Raw genomic sequence first — 16,326 nt, 5'->3', positions numbered from 1 at the left:
GCCTTTTCTATCGATAACTTGTTTTTTATTTGTGTACTGTATTAACATCAATTAATCTCTTTAACAAAAGTCTAATTTGATAATTATGAAGAATTCATTTATTTAACATTATTAGGTTTTAGTACTTTCTAGCCCATTTGATCAGAAAACAACTGTTACTCTTTATTAGGTAGGTGGGAATGGTTATAGTGACAACCTTATTTTCATCTACTTCAATGACCTCCCAAGTGGCCTAATTTTTATTTTTACAAAAAAGAAATCATATATATTTATTTATTTGTAAGAAAATTCAGATATGCAAAAAAAAGTAGAGTACATTCAAACAAAAACAATTTTTACTTAAAAAAGTACATTGGTATATATTTTAACCAGAAAAAATATGCTTATAATGCAGCAAACAGGATTTTATTATAATCATCTACATCATAATTCAAATATACTAATACAGAAATCTTGTAACTTTCAAACATCAAACTATGACAAATTCATTTTAGAATTCATGATTATCTATACAGTTGAAATGGAAAAAAAAATCATCCCACAAACATGTGGGTTGTACTGTCTCATTTTTGCTGCCCTTCAGCTCTACAATTTTTTTTATACTTTATTTCTACAACAATTAAACTGTTGCCAAAAAGTATAAGATATCTTGTTCATCATTAAAAATTTGCCCAGGATTTACAAAATCATTTAAAATTTTAAAATAGAAAATATAACTTTGGAAAAAAATGACAAATCATTAAAACGTTCTAAGTTCTCATTACCATTCCAATAATAGCAGTGGAGTTGTGTGTTCATCACAACAGATTTTTGGGGAATAATAGTGTTAATTTAAGTTTTTCTAAATTTTAAGTTTTTTAATAAATAATTAATGGAATTATAGAATTGTATACCCACTGATGATGCGGGATCTCATAAAATTGATTATAATCAACTTTTTAATACTAATAATTATTGGTGTTAGATTTTAAGTTAACTTATCTGTTATTATGTGTTTTGGAAATACGTTAAGTTTATAGTTAATAAATGAGGTCTGTAAATAAAGTAATGAGACAGGTTCAGTAAAACTTTTTATTCACAATCCAATTATGTATGGACTCTTTTATCACCTTCAAAATAGTTCCCTTGGAAAGCCCCACAACGGTTTTCCCACTCTTCATAGCAATGTTGGAACTCAGAAACTAGAATTATCCTTCAGATAGTCGGTTACATTTTCTTTATGTTTTCTATTGTTCCAAAATGGTGTCCTTTGGGGTTTTTTTTTAAAGTCAGGAACAGGAAAAAGTCACAGGGACTCAAGTCAGGTAAATAAGGTGGTTGAGGAACTACAGGAATGTCATTCTTTGCAAAAAAACTCATTAATTGAGAGTGCAGTGTTACAAGGTGCATTGTCATGATGCAGCATCCAGTTGTCTTTGATGGCTGGTCTTAATGCAGGCAACTCTTTTCCATAGTCTTTCAAGAATTTCTTGGTACACTTATTGATTTACAGTCTGTGTTGTAGGCAAAAATTTCTTATGGACAATGCCATTACTATCTGAGAAAACAAATTAGCATGGTTTTGATTTGCTCATTTTTGCTTTTTTGGGACGTGGTGAGTTTGAAGTGTGTCAGTCCTTGATCTGGCATTTTGTTTCTGGTTTGTACTCAAATATCCAAGATTCATCACTGGTAATAACATTTTTTTTAGAAAATCAGGATCAGTTTCAATTCGGCTAGAAGATTGTGGCACACTTCCACCCTATTGTTTTTTTGTTCAACAGTGAGGTTTTTTGGGACCAATTTTGCACAAACTTTTTTCATGTCAAATTTGTTATCAAAATTTGATGGACAGTGGTATGGTTCAAATTCAATTTTTCTGCAATCATTTTGACAGTTAATCACCAATTGCACCGTATCAAGTCTCTAATTTGCTCAACACTGTTTGACGTTAATGGTCTTCCAGAGTGTGGATCATTCACAACTGATTCCTGGCCATCTGATAATGCTTTAAACCACCTAAAATCTTGGGCTTGTGTCACAGCATCATCTCCATACGCCCTTTTCAATTTTGAAAAAGTTGCAGAAGCATTCTCATCGAGTTTGACACAAAACTTGATTGAACAACATTGCTCATAATTAGTATCATTCATTTTTATAACACAAAACAAAACCATTTGTTTGTTATTTTAAATGAAAAGTTTGTTTACATCTCACATGGCAACAATAGACTAAAAATATTATTACCTAATATAAATCAGCTGTTCATATAACAATGTGTTTTCTAGTAACTTTACACACTGTTGTCACAGTGTGCGTTTATTTTGGCTGCCAAAATAAACTAGTCTCATTATGTTATTTACAGACCTAAGTGTGTATATATATATATATATATATAACTGTAGATACTTACATTAACAGTAACTTCTGCACCAGGAGAACACAACTGCAGTTAACAAAAAGTAATTTTTTTTTGCTGAATTTGTTTATTTGCAATTTGCCTCCATATTGAAGCAATAATAATTAAGTTGTATGATTAACTAAAGATTGATAATCTTTAATGAATGTAAAAACTATTAATATGAATAAATATAAGAAAACTAGGAGAACTATGAAATGACATTATAATATTTGATAGTGTCTGAGAATATAGTTGTTAAATGCAGAATTAACACCTATCTTCTCATCATTAATCAAATCAGGTAAGCAAGTAGAACAACAATAAATGAAACATTAACTGACACCGTTTAAATAAACTTCAGAATAGTCTTCTCTTCTCATCATTAATGTTATGTGGCTGGACTTTGCCAGATTTACCTTTATTCTCCATCAACATAGCCATACGCTGATGGCATCCAGTGCAGATTGTAATTTCTCTGAGGCTATATTTGGGATACCATCAACCGCCAAGACTGTTATATCATCTGAATATGATGCAACTGTAATGGATTAGGTAGGTTAATAGTGTAGACCACAAATAGACAGGTCCCAAAACTAAGCTTGTGAAACTCCTGACTTATTGTCAAAAACTTAAACCTCTCTTGATTGTAGTTAACTTGTGAGAAGTGACCAACCAGATAGCTATGTAGGATTAGTAATAAGGTAGTGACAAGTACGATTTTAATTTCAAGAAAGACCAGGCAACAAACTTTGTCAAATGCTTTTTAGACATCTAAAATGGCCACCAATTGGTGTTATTTTCAATGACACTATGGATTTGTTCCATTGTACATCAAACTTTCTGAAAAGTTTGCAGAAAATTTTGTAAAAAAAAAATAATTTTTTAATACATACCTTAACGGGCATCATGCCATGTTCCAAAATAGTTATCATCAACCTTGCCACAGAATGCCTTAAACTGATGTCATTATGAGGATACAATTTCAAAAATAAAGGTATAAACTCCTGTATGATTTCACTAACTTTTTCACCACGCTTGTCTTCCATGACTTTTAATTTTTTTTGTACATTAGCTGAAAAAAAATGATCAGAAAAATGTAAAAGAACACCTTACTGTTCCTCATTATAGTATTAACTTCTCTTCAAATTTAAACAGGGATAAAACTGTCCTTCATTAATTTAAAATACATAATTAAATAACATCTCTTTTATACTGAATAGACAGTGAGGATAAGTAAATGGAGGTGGTTGTTGGGACAGTGGAATCTTGGTAAATAATCATATTCCAGTGGTAATAAATTAACCTGATTATTGTCAACACAATAAGTAATATGCCTAAACTTTATTAATGTGTAAATTTATTTCACCACTATTTTGAAGGCAGAGCTAATTTTTATTTTATTTCTATTTATTTATTTATATTTATCAACAGCATATGCCAATTCACAAAAGATACAATGCAATGCAACAATAATAGTAATAGAAAAAGCAAATGCACAACAAAATAAGGTGAGGTATAAACACTATCATAAAAGGAGTCATGGAGCAGAGAGATCAAGTTGCAAAGCTTGTGAAGTCATGGTATAGTACTATGTAGCTCATATCTGGTAGAATACAGATGACCGTTGAACAGATGTGATGATCGAGTCAGACATGAAATTTTAAAATCAAGCAGTTTAAATGATTCAAGACAGTCCACTTTGTCAACAAGAACTTTACAGAGAAATATAACATCATGCAGCCACCATCTCCTCTCTTTTTCTGTTTAGTATCTGGAACCACCGCAAGGTATTACTTCAGAGGATGAATGAGGATGATATGTATGAATGCGAATGAAGTGTAGTCTTGTACAGTCTCAGTTCAACCACTCCTGAGAAGTGTAGTTAATTGAAACCCAACCACTAAAAAACACCGGTATCCACAATCTAGTATTCAAATCCATAGTCTCCTAAGCAATCGTTCCAACCCCAAGACTTCCTCCACAGCATACAGTGGCACAAGACCGGCAATCAAAGCCAAACCTGACTCCAAGAACAGGTAAAAATCTGTCCTGTACCCTCTGGAGGCGCTGGATGTGTCCAAGCTGATGAAGTGACTAAACAACACTTTCAAACTCCAGAACTGATCTGACAAGAGCAGGGTAAACAATCCTCATAGGCTCCACACTCACACCCATTTTGGACATTCTGATGAGAAGACCCAGATCTTGAGCAGCCTCTCTATTAACAACATCGATGTGGTCTACGGGGTTGAGATTGTGCAAAGAGTAATCACCAAGTCACAGATGGATAACTCACGCCTTAGTGTAGATCCATAGTGTGTAATTTAACAGAAGGGCACCAGAAAAGTGACCACAATGCAGTTGCCAGTATTAACCATCATACAATTAAGTGTACACCATTCATCACTTTTAGCAAGACAAAGCTGGAGCCAATTGCAATCATCAACAGAAGAGTACATTTTGATGTTGTCAGCAAACAACAGGCATTCAACATTGATGCGATCTACAATATCATTCAAAAAGATGGTAAAGTAGAAGGGTTCCATGTGAAAGCCCTGAGGAATTCCGGATGTTACAACAAAACTATGTAAGAAGCAAGAAGCACCAAGAAATTTAACAAGTTTCAGTCAGCAAGATAGGAATGAAACCACCGAAGAAGATTGCCCAAAATGCCATAAGCCTTTAACTTAGCAAGATGTGCATGGCAGACTGTCTGTGTCAAATGCTTTAGACAAGTCAGTGTAAACAATATCAACATGCTTACCTTCTCTAAAAGAGGAATGAATGTAGTGTTCATAAAGAACAAGGTTAGTAGTGATGGATCTGCCACAACTGAAACCATGCTGTTCTTGCTTCATGATATTACCCCAATGGAAACCAATGTAATTAAGCACAAGGGACTCAAAAACCTTACCCAAGGCTGGCTGGATGACAATGGGTAGGTAGTTCCATACATCAGAAGATTTATGCATAGAAACTACTTAACTGGCCTTGAGTCTATTAGGTAAAATTCAGAGTTCTAAAAGTATTAAAAACTATTCTGAGTTGAGGTGCAAGTAGCCTACTTCAGTGCTTAAGAATCAGTGGAGGTATTTCATCAGGTCCGATTTACACTCAGTTTACGCTCAAAATCAGTATCATGTGATGTGTACTAACACATCTAGAGAGATTTAAAGAAGATTCAAACAAATAATGAAGAATGGGAGCATTGTTCCAAGTGTATATAAAAGAGAAATGGTCATCAAAAAAAATTTCAGAATCAAGCAGAGGAAAACTTGAGACTCTTTTTGAATTAATAAGTTTCTATTCTATTAAAAAAACTCCAAAAATAGCTGTAATTCAAAGGGATAGTGCTATTAATATGGAGATGTAATCAGCATAACATTTAGAGCTCAGCTCTCTGCACAATGATCACAGCGGATGAAATTCAAAGTAATGAATGGGATCAGATGAGATATTAAACTTCTTATGGATGATTTTCTTCCTAACCACCAAATGTCTAAGTTCAGTAGAGAAGCAGCAAGGAAATCAAGGTTTATGAATCTTCTTCATAAGAATGTACTGAAGTACAGCACTGTGCAAAATTTTCATTAAGCAATCGAAATATTCCAAAACATTGGATATGTGGAATGCAGTGAGCTGAAAATCTTGTCGACATCACAATGAAGAAAATCAGTTACAGCAATCTGAAAATTAGGCTGTGGTTTAGGGAGCAAAAGGGCACAGTAGATCACATGGTGAGCAGGCTTTTCAGGAAGACAGGATCCAAAGCAGGAAAAGCACAAAGAGAGTTAGAGCTGAATACCAAAGGGTAACATTAAATGCTTTACGTGATTTATTAATTTGAGATAATTAAAAAGTAGAAGCCATATCTATGATGATTTGTGTTATCTACCACTCATAGTAGTAAGTATAGGTGCAGTCAAATCAAATTCGGATGGAATGAAGTCGCTGATAAAAAGTACAGAACTATGGCTGGGACAGGTAGACATTACTTCATCAACAGCACAACAAAAGCAATTACATTCATCAGTAGGTTGTTGAGGTGCCACTAATTAAAATAGGAGAGGAGTTGGTAACAACTGATACAAATACAGATTCAGTACAAAGAGCCAAAGTTTTAATAACTTGAGCATTTAACATAGGCAATGTGGCGATAAGAACTCTGCCACTACTACTCTTAGAACTAAAGATTAGAGATCTATCTTTCCAACAGACATCAAAACTAGTGAGGGCCAACTCAGAATTATTTAAAGCGGGAGTTAAATTTGTCTCTACAAGAACCAATACATCATACACATATGCAGAGATGGCTTTTTGAATTTCTTTAAGTTTGACATACATTTAGATATGTAGATTGCAGTATCCAAGAGTCAATCGTTTACTGAAGTCTTCTTGATAATTTTAGGCACTCTATTCACAAATCTGATGGAGATATCACTCTCCTCACTATCAGATTTCTGCCTCAAAGATTACAAATCATTCAGGCACTTTCTCTCATCAAGTATATGATCTCTTGAAAAGGTAAAATTGCTAAACAAGGGATCTAGAGTATTCAGGACAGTAGGATCATAATTCATAGAAAATTCCATGACAATACTTTGAATGATAACTTTAAGAGGCTTATGTTTGTTCGCTGAGGGCCTACCAATTCAGAAACACCTGAAGGTACCGTTTAAACCAGGGATACAGAAGGACCCAACCAGTAAGATTAGATTGTTGTCATGATCAATACTAGTAGCAAGCATTTTGCTGTTACATCAGGTAAATTGTACATAATAATGTTATGGGAATGGCGCTGATGATCAGATGTCGCTTCAGCAATGGACTCAACAGTATCATCCTTGTCATTTCAAGACCGTCATCTTGTCCTCTAAGGAACTAAGACGCTCTTCCAAACCAGTAATTCGAGGTTCAAGATTAGATAACTTGTCATTTATAGAGACTAACTCTGTTTTTTATAGATCTACATCAGAAGATATGGTAGCCAGTTCATTAAGTTTGGATAACACAAGTGACATTTGTGAGGAGATAACAACAAATTTATTCATTATCTTATTGAAAGGGTGTAAATTGAATTGAATGCAATCAACTCTGTTACAGAACATGATGATCTTGTCATCAGCTGAAGACCTACAATTATCACCATCAGTAATGCCCATACGGATGCTGACTCAACCATCTCCTACATTTAATCAAGCACTGAAGCCGTTATAAGATTGCAAAACATTCTTCATGCACACAATACAATATAAAGGATCTGGTAATAGAGATATATCAAACATGAAGTAAAGTATGCGAATTGCTTGTATACTTTTTAATTATTATTATACAGCTGTACTTACAGGAACGTAGATCCAAGTGGTTTGTAAAAATCCCAGTTTATAAGTTAAGCAATAATTAAAAAAAATGAAATTCACACTGATATCATATGTTGAGTAACATAACCTATATTCAGAGACCAATAGCAGTATATTATTTACCAATAAATATTATGTTACGTAAATTGAATCATATAAGTATTCCCAAAGCACCTTCAAAAACCAAGAACAAGAATATAGATAGTAAGAATGTAAACACGCAAGTCGCTTTTAGTTATTTTAATAAATAGCTAATTATTTCAATTTCAATTTCAATATCCATGTTAAATTATCAAGTTAAAAGTAGAGTTCAAATTTAGTGTATACTAATTACAAGATCTTTTAAGCTGTACATGATTTCTTTACCTTATTTTCAAATTTTGCCTCATAAAAAACTTCACTGTTCATGAAGCAAGTTCTAACATAAAGAAGATATTCAGGTTTAACTAAATAAAAGGTTATTAGACACTGAATACAATGGGAACTTCTATTACAACAGGAATATTTTAGAATGATAGTGCCTGCAAGGGAAGTTAGCAATAGCTATAATTTTTCACTTCAATCAGTATCTGGAGAAAACTGACCAAATGTTTTGAATTACTTTCCCAATGTTGTTTATTTATTACATCTGTTCTTCATGGATACATTTTACTGTTTACAAAAGTTAGAGAAACATTTTGATTAGATAGCCGAGTAAGCAGTCAAAAATTAAAATATCTTAAGTTAGAATTTTGCAATATCTTACTTTTATTTATTCTTAAGGTCTCGAAATGAAAAAAAAAAAAAATATATATATATACATTAAAATATTAAAGATAAGCAATGTGTAATATTTTATTTAAATAAACTCTTAGGCTTTATAAAGTGAAATACATTTAATACTCATAATAAAATTCCTTCCAATAACTGAATGCCCATTCCAGTAAAAAAGAAATCTGATTCCAAAGTGCACTAAATCAAGCCATGAAATGTAGTTTAGGTAAAAAACATGTTAAGTAAAAATCATATTGAATACATATCTAATGATGGCCAAACTGACAAAATGCAGAAGTTACAAAATAGAGCAATGCGAGTAATTTTGGAATTAATCAGTTTACAAGTATTAATTTAATGTTGAGAATATTATGTTGGATGAATATTAAGCAAAGGATATCGTACTTAAGTTTAATGTTAATATTTAGAGTAAGAAATGGAAAGGTTTTCCTGGGTACTTAATGAAATATATCACATTAGTTGAAAATGTTAGCAGTTATCTTTAAGGAATAAAACAAATTTGAGGATTGAAAGAATGAAAAAAATAACAACACAAAGATCAAGATCATTATCTTATAATGGGGTTAAATTATTTAATCGTATGCCAAGAAAAGTAAAGAATGTAATTAGTATTATAGAATTTAGAAGAACATGTAATAATTATATGAGAATGATGATTGAATAATCATGTAATATGCAAACTGGAATTACAATAATAAAAAATTATTGTAAATGAAGATAATATTTCCAAAATATTGTTGATTATTAAACGTCTACATACAAGACGGTGGCTGAAATATAATGCACAATTGCTCTCATAACTTGTAAATGAAAAGAGATAGTCACATGAAACACATTTGGTACAAAAAAAAAAAATTATTTGGTGTAGAAATTTACATTTTTCCACGAAGTCATCATTTAAAAATTTCTTAAAATAGCGAACCAGTTTTCTTGTTCCATCAATGAAGCATTCTTGTAGTTTTTCACTGATCCATGATTTCACTATGTCCTACAAATCATCATCTGTGGTGAAATGAATACCTTTAATATTCCTCATTACTTGCGAAAAGAGGTGAAAATGGCAGGATGCCAAAGCTGGTGTGGAATAGTTCCAAATTTTAACTTCATAAGTGACTCAACAGTTGCATGTGATGTGTGTGAGCACTATTGTATAGCAGAATTATCAGCTTTGTGGATTTTTGAGCATGTCATACACATCTCCTAAGATGTTTTAATGGTTCTATATATCTGGAGAATTTATAGTAAACCCAGCTACTGAATAGTCCATCACATATACATGTTTGGAATCCCAGAACACTGTCAAGAAATTTTTTTTCAGAGTATTTTTTCAATTTTTCTAATTGTGGAAAACCTTAGTCCGGTATTCCATGCTCTTCTGTTTTTCTTCTAGGTCATAATGACGCACCGCAGTTCCCTCACCAAAATAATGTTTCAGACTCTGATTTCTTTCATTGTTTGTTCTTTGATGTGAGTTTGAATGGCACCCATTGTGAACAGATTTTACGATAGCCAGTTGTGCAATAACGAATCCTACTTGTTCTCTTGATATACTAATCTGGATGGCAATGCAATGTTATATGATGTGATGTTCCTTTTGAATTCATTTATCCATCTCCTTCTAGTGCTTCTCTCATCAGTCAAAGATCTGTTCTTCCTCAACATTGTCTTTACTAGTTTCTAATGTACATACACCAGTGTTTACTTTGAGTGTCATTAGAATTCACTTTTTCTGCTGTTAAAAATTCAATCGCTGCACATAGTTTTAGACAAGCTGATATTACAGATATACTTGACTCCCAAAACAATAGCAACTGGCAGAAAATAATGGGCATATGTCAACAAGTTTTGGAATATTAGTGATAGGAGAATGAAGCAACAATAAGGGATAACCTGTCGCATAAAGTGACTTTTTGTTCTTTATATATATATATATATATATATAAATGATAATGTTTAGTTGAATTAAACTTAAGGTTTACTGGAATATATTTTTTTAATACTATGATGCTGGAAATGTTAAACATTATTGTATTGTTAATTTTAAATCAAATTATATTACATATTAAATATTTACATACATGTGTATTGAAGAGCTATTGATTTGGGTAGGGTTCATGGTAAATAATATTAAAAAAATTTAATCACAGCTATATTTAAAAATATTAAAAAATAATCATAATTATGTAACTTCCAGAAGTAAAACAATAACATCAAACGGCAATTAGAGTTGATTAATGTTAAATAAACAATATGAGCACAGACAAAAGTGTTATAATGAATAAAGATGGGTTGAATAAAGTATCAAATTCTATTAGTAAAATAATGTGTGCTTCAAAACCCTTACACAAATTAATATTTATTTCTATATTCCCAATGCAAAATGTAGACTAGCAATTAAGCTAATCAATTATTGAAAAGTAAGAAATTTTGATTTACCTAACCAGGTTAAAAATGTAATAAGTCTAACCAAACTGTAAAAGAATGATCCAATTATAACAATGAAGACCACATACTTTTTATAAGTGAGGCTAATGACATCTATTGCAATTAATCTAGTAACTTCATTAAAAAACTAATTACAATCATGCAGCTCTTCTTCCTCCACTTCAGTAATATTACACTGTTAACTGACTACTACACCTCAATAATATGATTTGTCACCCTGGCCTAGCATTAACCAATAAATAGAAAAAACAAATACAAATTAACAATACTTTACAACAAATTTCTTAACTGTGAATTTTAATAGTGTGTTTTTTATAGATGTAATTTAACTAATCACAAGAAAATAGACATTGTAGAGTAATACAAACAACCTTAAGTAGTAATCACAGTTTCAAAAGAATGAAAAACTAGTAATAAGCTTACAGAATTAAAATGGAAAGTTAGACTCATTGACACTATCTCTAACTTTAATATTTTACCTGAATACTATATTTTTTTTTTTTTTTTTTTTTTTTTGTCTTCAGTCATTTGACTGGTTTGATGCAGCTCTCCAAGATTCCCTATCTAGTGCTAGTCCTTTCATTTCAGTATACCCTCTACATCCTACATCCCCAACAATTTGTTTTACATACTCCAAACGTGGCCTGCCTACACAATTTTTCCCTTCTACCTGTCCTTCCAATATTAAAGCGACTATTCCAGGATGCCTTAGTATGTGGCCTATAAGTCTGTCTCTTCTTTTAACTATATTTTTCCAAACGCTTCTTTCTTCATCTATTTGCCGCAATACCTCTTCATTTGTCACTTTATCCACCCATCTGATTTTTAACATTCTCCTATAGCACCACATTTCAAAAGCTTCTAATCTTTTCTTCTCAGATACTCCGATTGTCCAAGTTTCACTTCCATATAAAGCGACACTCCAAACATACACTTTCAAAAATCTTTTCCTGAGATTTAAATTAATTTTTGATGTAAACAAATTATATTTCTTACTGAAGGCTCGTTTCGCTTGTGCTATTCGGCATTTTATATCGCTCCTGCTTCGTCCATCTTTAGTAATTTTACTTCCCAAATAACAAAATTCTTCTACCTCCATAATCTTTTCTCCTCCTATTTTCACATTCAGTGGTCCATCTTTGTTATTTCTACTACATTTCATTACTTTTGTTTTGTTCTTGTTTATTTTCATGCGATAGTTCTTGCGTAGGACTTCATCTATGCCGTTCATTGTTTCTTCTAAATCCTTTTTACTCTCGGCTAGAATTACTATATCATCAGCAAATCGTAGCATCTTTATCTTTTCACCTTGTACTGTTACTCCGAATCTAAATTGTTCTTTGACATCATTAACTGCTAGTTCCATGTAAAGATTAAAAAGTAACGGAGATAGGGAACATCCTTGTCGGACTCCCTTTCTTATTAGGGCTTCTTTCTTATGTTCTTCAATTGTTATTGTTGCTGTTTGGTTCCTGTACATGTTAGCAATTGTTCTTCTATCTCTGTATTTGAACCCTAATTTTTTTAAAATGCTGAACATTTTATTCCAATCTACGTTATCGAAAGCCTTTTCTAGGTCTATAAACGCCAAGTATGTTGGTTTGTTTTTCTTTAATCTTCCTTCTACTATTAATCTGAGGCCTAAAATTGCTTCCCTTGTCCCTATACTTTTCCTGAAACCAAATTGGTCTTCTCCTAACACTTCTTCCACTCTCCTCTCAATTCTATATATCCAATTTTTTTATCAAAATGGTTCAATTTTTGAACAACAGAACTACTGTAACTAATATTTGCAGGATAATTTGTTTTTTGATTCTGAGGACATGTGATGAAAGATGAACCCGCCTTTCTTCCATTTCAGCCTTCTGTCTTTTCTGCAGGAGGATTTTATCATGATTTAAAGTAAAGTTGAATATTGTGCACAGTAGTTAAATGATGCCCCAGAGCCTGGTAAATATTTAGTTAAGACAACACACACTATAATTATTTACTGTGAGTCTGCTATTAGCTCAACTTTAATGAATTTAGGCATTCACTCAAAAAGACTGAAGTTCAAATTTTCTGATAAAATTCACAGTACTCTTAGATGTTACATAATTCCCGTTTCCATAGGACAATTTAATAGGCAGAAATAATAAATTTATTTTATTTCTTAACACCCAGTACTGTCACACTTCAAAGTTTTGATAAATTCATAAAAAATACTCAAGAAAAATGTTTCCATTTAGTGTAATAAATGTCAATGAGCAGTGATCATACAAGTCAGTTAATGTATCACAGCATAACACTAGATTCTTTTTATTTAAAATCAACACTATAAATATTCTTCATACAAAATTGTCCAACTTGAACTACATTATCAAGAGTTAGCTCTTTTTACTTCCTTTTACGAAGTAACGGAAGTAATGTGATCACAAAAAATTTCAGATTTCAGTGGAAATAACCATTTTGACCACCCCTGGAACCATTTTGACTAGTTTGGCATGATATCTGAACATACGTGTATGTATCTCGTATAACTCAAAAACGATTAGCCATACGATGTTGAAATTTTGGATTTAGGACTGTTGTAATATCTAGTTGTGCACCTTAACTTTTGATTGCAATCAGCTGAACCAAAAGTGTCCCAAAGAGCCCAAAATCTAAAAAAGGATTTTGAACTTTTTTTAACTTTATTAATAAGCTCTCATTGAGAGCTTTTCAACAATATAATATAAGTGGTACTTATTTTTATTGGTTTCAGTTATAGCCAAATAAAAGTTTAATTAATGAAATATTTGGATCTTTCAAGGGGAAGGCACATTGATTTGAATCAAGACTCATCTCCTTTTCTTTTTTTTTTTAACTTTATTTTTAATTTAAATATATTGATTTATTAATAATTATTAACATCTGATTATAATAAAAATGTAAAATAAATAATAATTCAATAATAACAATACAAAAAATTGATGTGGGCATTACATGACTATTTCCTGACCATCAATCAAGTATATTGGATTTTAAAAATCCAATATATAAAAAAATACCATTTATTTTCTGAAAATTTATGATTTAGACCACTTGCAAAACATAAATGATGATGAATGTTTTTGGCACAATCAGACAAAAAATGATGCAGCAACCATGAATAGAAACAGATTCTCATTTTTACATCTGCCATGCCACAATTGGTGCACACATATTACAGGTAAAAAACTGTTCTGAGTACTTTTATAAAAATAAATCCTACTCACTAAAAAGATACCAACACAGAAATATTGAAATCCTTTTTTGAAACCCTGTATTTAATTTGAATGGTAGGTAAGTTAACACAATCATTAAATATAATGACAAACTCAAAATAATTAAATAATATATAAAAAGTAATATAACATAATAATATTAAAAAAACCAAACAAAGTAGCATAATAATGTTACCTTAATTTGGGCTTTCTTTTGTTCTAATACTTCAAGATCAAAAAAAATCCACAAAGCTGAAATTACAACATTTAATTAAATATAAATGTTATTTTATAAAATTACCATTTTCACTGATTATGTGAGACACCTCTTCCTCTCCCTCATTCAAAACTTTTGTAAATATGTTCAAAACCTAGAAAATATCAGTAACCGTATATGATACTCTCTAAATCTTAAAAGAGAATATCAAAACTAAGTAGAAATATTATAATTAATTTTATATAACAGCTTTAACATAAAATGTGTAATTTAATTTATAATGCAGTTATAGTTAATGCACTTTAATGATATCAATGGATGTTACTCTGTAGACAAACAATATTAGCCTGTCATTTTTTCTAATATTATATTACTACAGACAGAAATATAAAATACGAAGTTAATTGAAATTATGTTATTTAAAGTTATGATGTTAAATGAAGTTATTTGAAATAACAATTGCAATATGCATTAATTTTCTACTAAAAAAAATTATAGAGCATTTCAGCTGCAATCAGGTAAGAATTATTTTCTTTCTCTTTGCCTAATTAAAACATCTCTTTTTGTTGTAAATCTATATTTATGTAAAAGGCACAACTTTGATTTTTTCTGCTCTCATGTAGTTCCAATTTAAAAAATATATATATATATACTTTCATGCACAATGCTATGTATTAGTGTTTTCACCACAGAGATAGCTGATTATATGAGCAAATTCAAATTAGGCCATACATAAATGACTTAATGCAGCATCACCATACCTTTCATAAAACATAGCAATTTTTTTCATTTCACTGAAAAAGTAAAAATGCAAAACGCTTACACACTTTTGAAAACTCATTTGTTCAGAACACCAAATATTTTTATTTTTTCTTATGCAAAAGACTGTCTAATTATTACCCTTTTATTGTAGTCTTCATTATAAAAGAAAAAAAACAACAAAGCATATAAGGCAGGTGGGACATGAAAGTTCTTCTATTTAAAAAGTATTAAATATTGAGAGTAACAAGGGTCATATCATGATGAAATAACTCGAGCATTATTCTTTACTTCTCAGTAGTATAGAAACCTGAGGTTCAAACACAGCCCTAACCGAGCGACTGTGCTTTAACCTCAGGTTTTTTCACAAGAGCGACCCCCTCTTTCTAGTTCAATTTTCACCATGACAGAGTGTATCTACTACAAAAAGCACAGCAAAACACGACTTGTCTCCTTCAATAAATCAATACATTAAACAACAATTAAAGATTGTGCTAGAACCTAAGGTTTTTTTTTACGAGAGTCAGCCCCTATTTCTAGTTAAATTTTCACCATGAAAGAGTGTAGTATACACAATTCTGTATTACAAAAAAAATAAAAATAGATAAATAAAAAATAATAATAAAAATAAATAAATAATTAAAAATTTCATGAAATAATAATAAAAATAAAATAAACTAATTATGAAGGTTGTTTTATTACTTTGCTGGTTAATGGTGAGCAAGTCGCTATATTTTCATATATTAACAAACAATACGTGATTGCATTGGGTTTAAAATTCTCTTCAACTTCAATATTAATTTTCAAATGAAAAACACCCATTTTTATCGATTCATCCTGTCGTGAACATTCAATCACATATAAGGGATATTTGATTTTATAATCTGAATATATGTATGGTGAATCAATCAATTTATAATACGATTGTTTAAACTCCACAAACATCTTGTACATCAACATTCGATCCCCCTCTAAATCCTCATATGGATAACAGTTTGAATTTATGAATACATTAATATTTTTAACATTACACGAATCAAATACTGACGCATTCTTTGTAGCTTTATTTAATCTATTGATTTGAAAGCCTACAATAATGTATCGAGGTTTGTCTAATTATCATGATGTTTTTACGTTCCAAGTCATAAATTTTGTTTGTGGGACTGT

The 16,326-nt window shown here is 31.0% G+C and overlaps 1 protein-coding gene across 1 annotated transcript in view; it reads right to left on the bottom strand.

Annotated features, from left to right (window-relative positions):
* Positions 1-3,426, bottom strand: part of LOC142317769 (nipped-B-like protein scc-2) — a 41,809-nt gene extending 38,383 nt beyond the window's left edge. The window contains exon 1 of the mRNA XM_075354319.1: positions 3,274-3,426. Within this exon, the coding sequence (XP_075210434.1) occupies positions 3,274-3,426 (153 nt within the window). The remainder of the gene's footprint in view (positions 1-3,273) is intronic.
* Between the last annotated feature and the right edge of the window lie 12,900 nt (positions 3,427-16,326).

This window comes from Lycorma delicatula, chromosome 1 (assembly GCF_047948215.1).
Source record: "Lycorma delicatula isolate Av1 chromosome 1, ASM4794821v1, whole genome shotgun sequence".
In the NCBI taxonomy this organism is placed as follows: Eukaryota; Metazoa; Arthropoda; class Insecta; order Hemiptera; family Fulgoridae; genus Lycorma; species Lycorma delicatula.
Note: the sequence above shows the minus strand (reverse complement) of the source record. Positions and strands in the feature narration are given on the sequence as shown.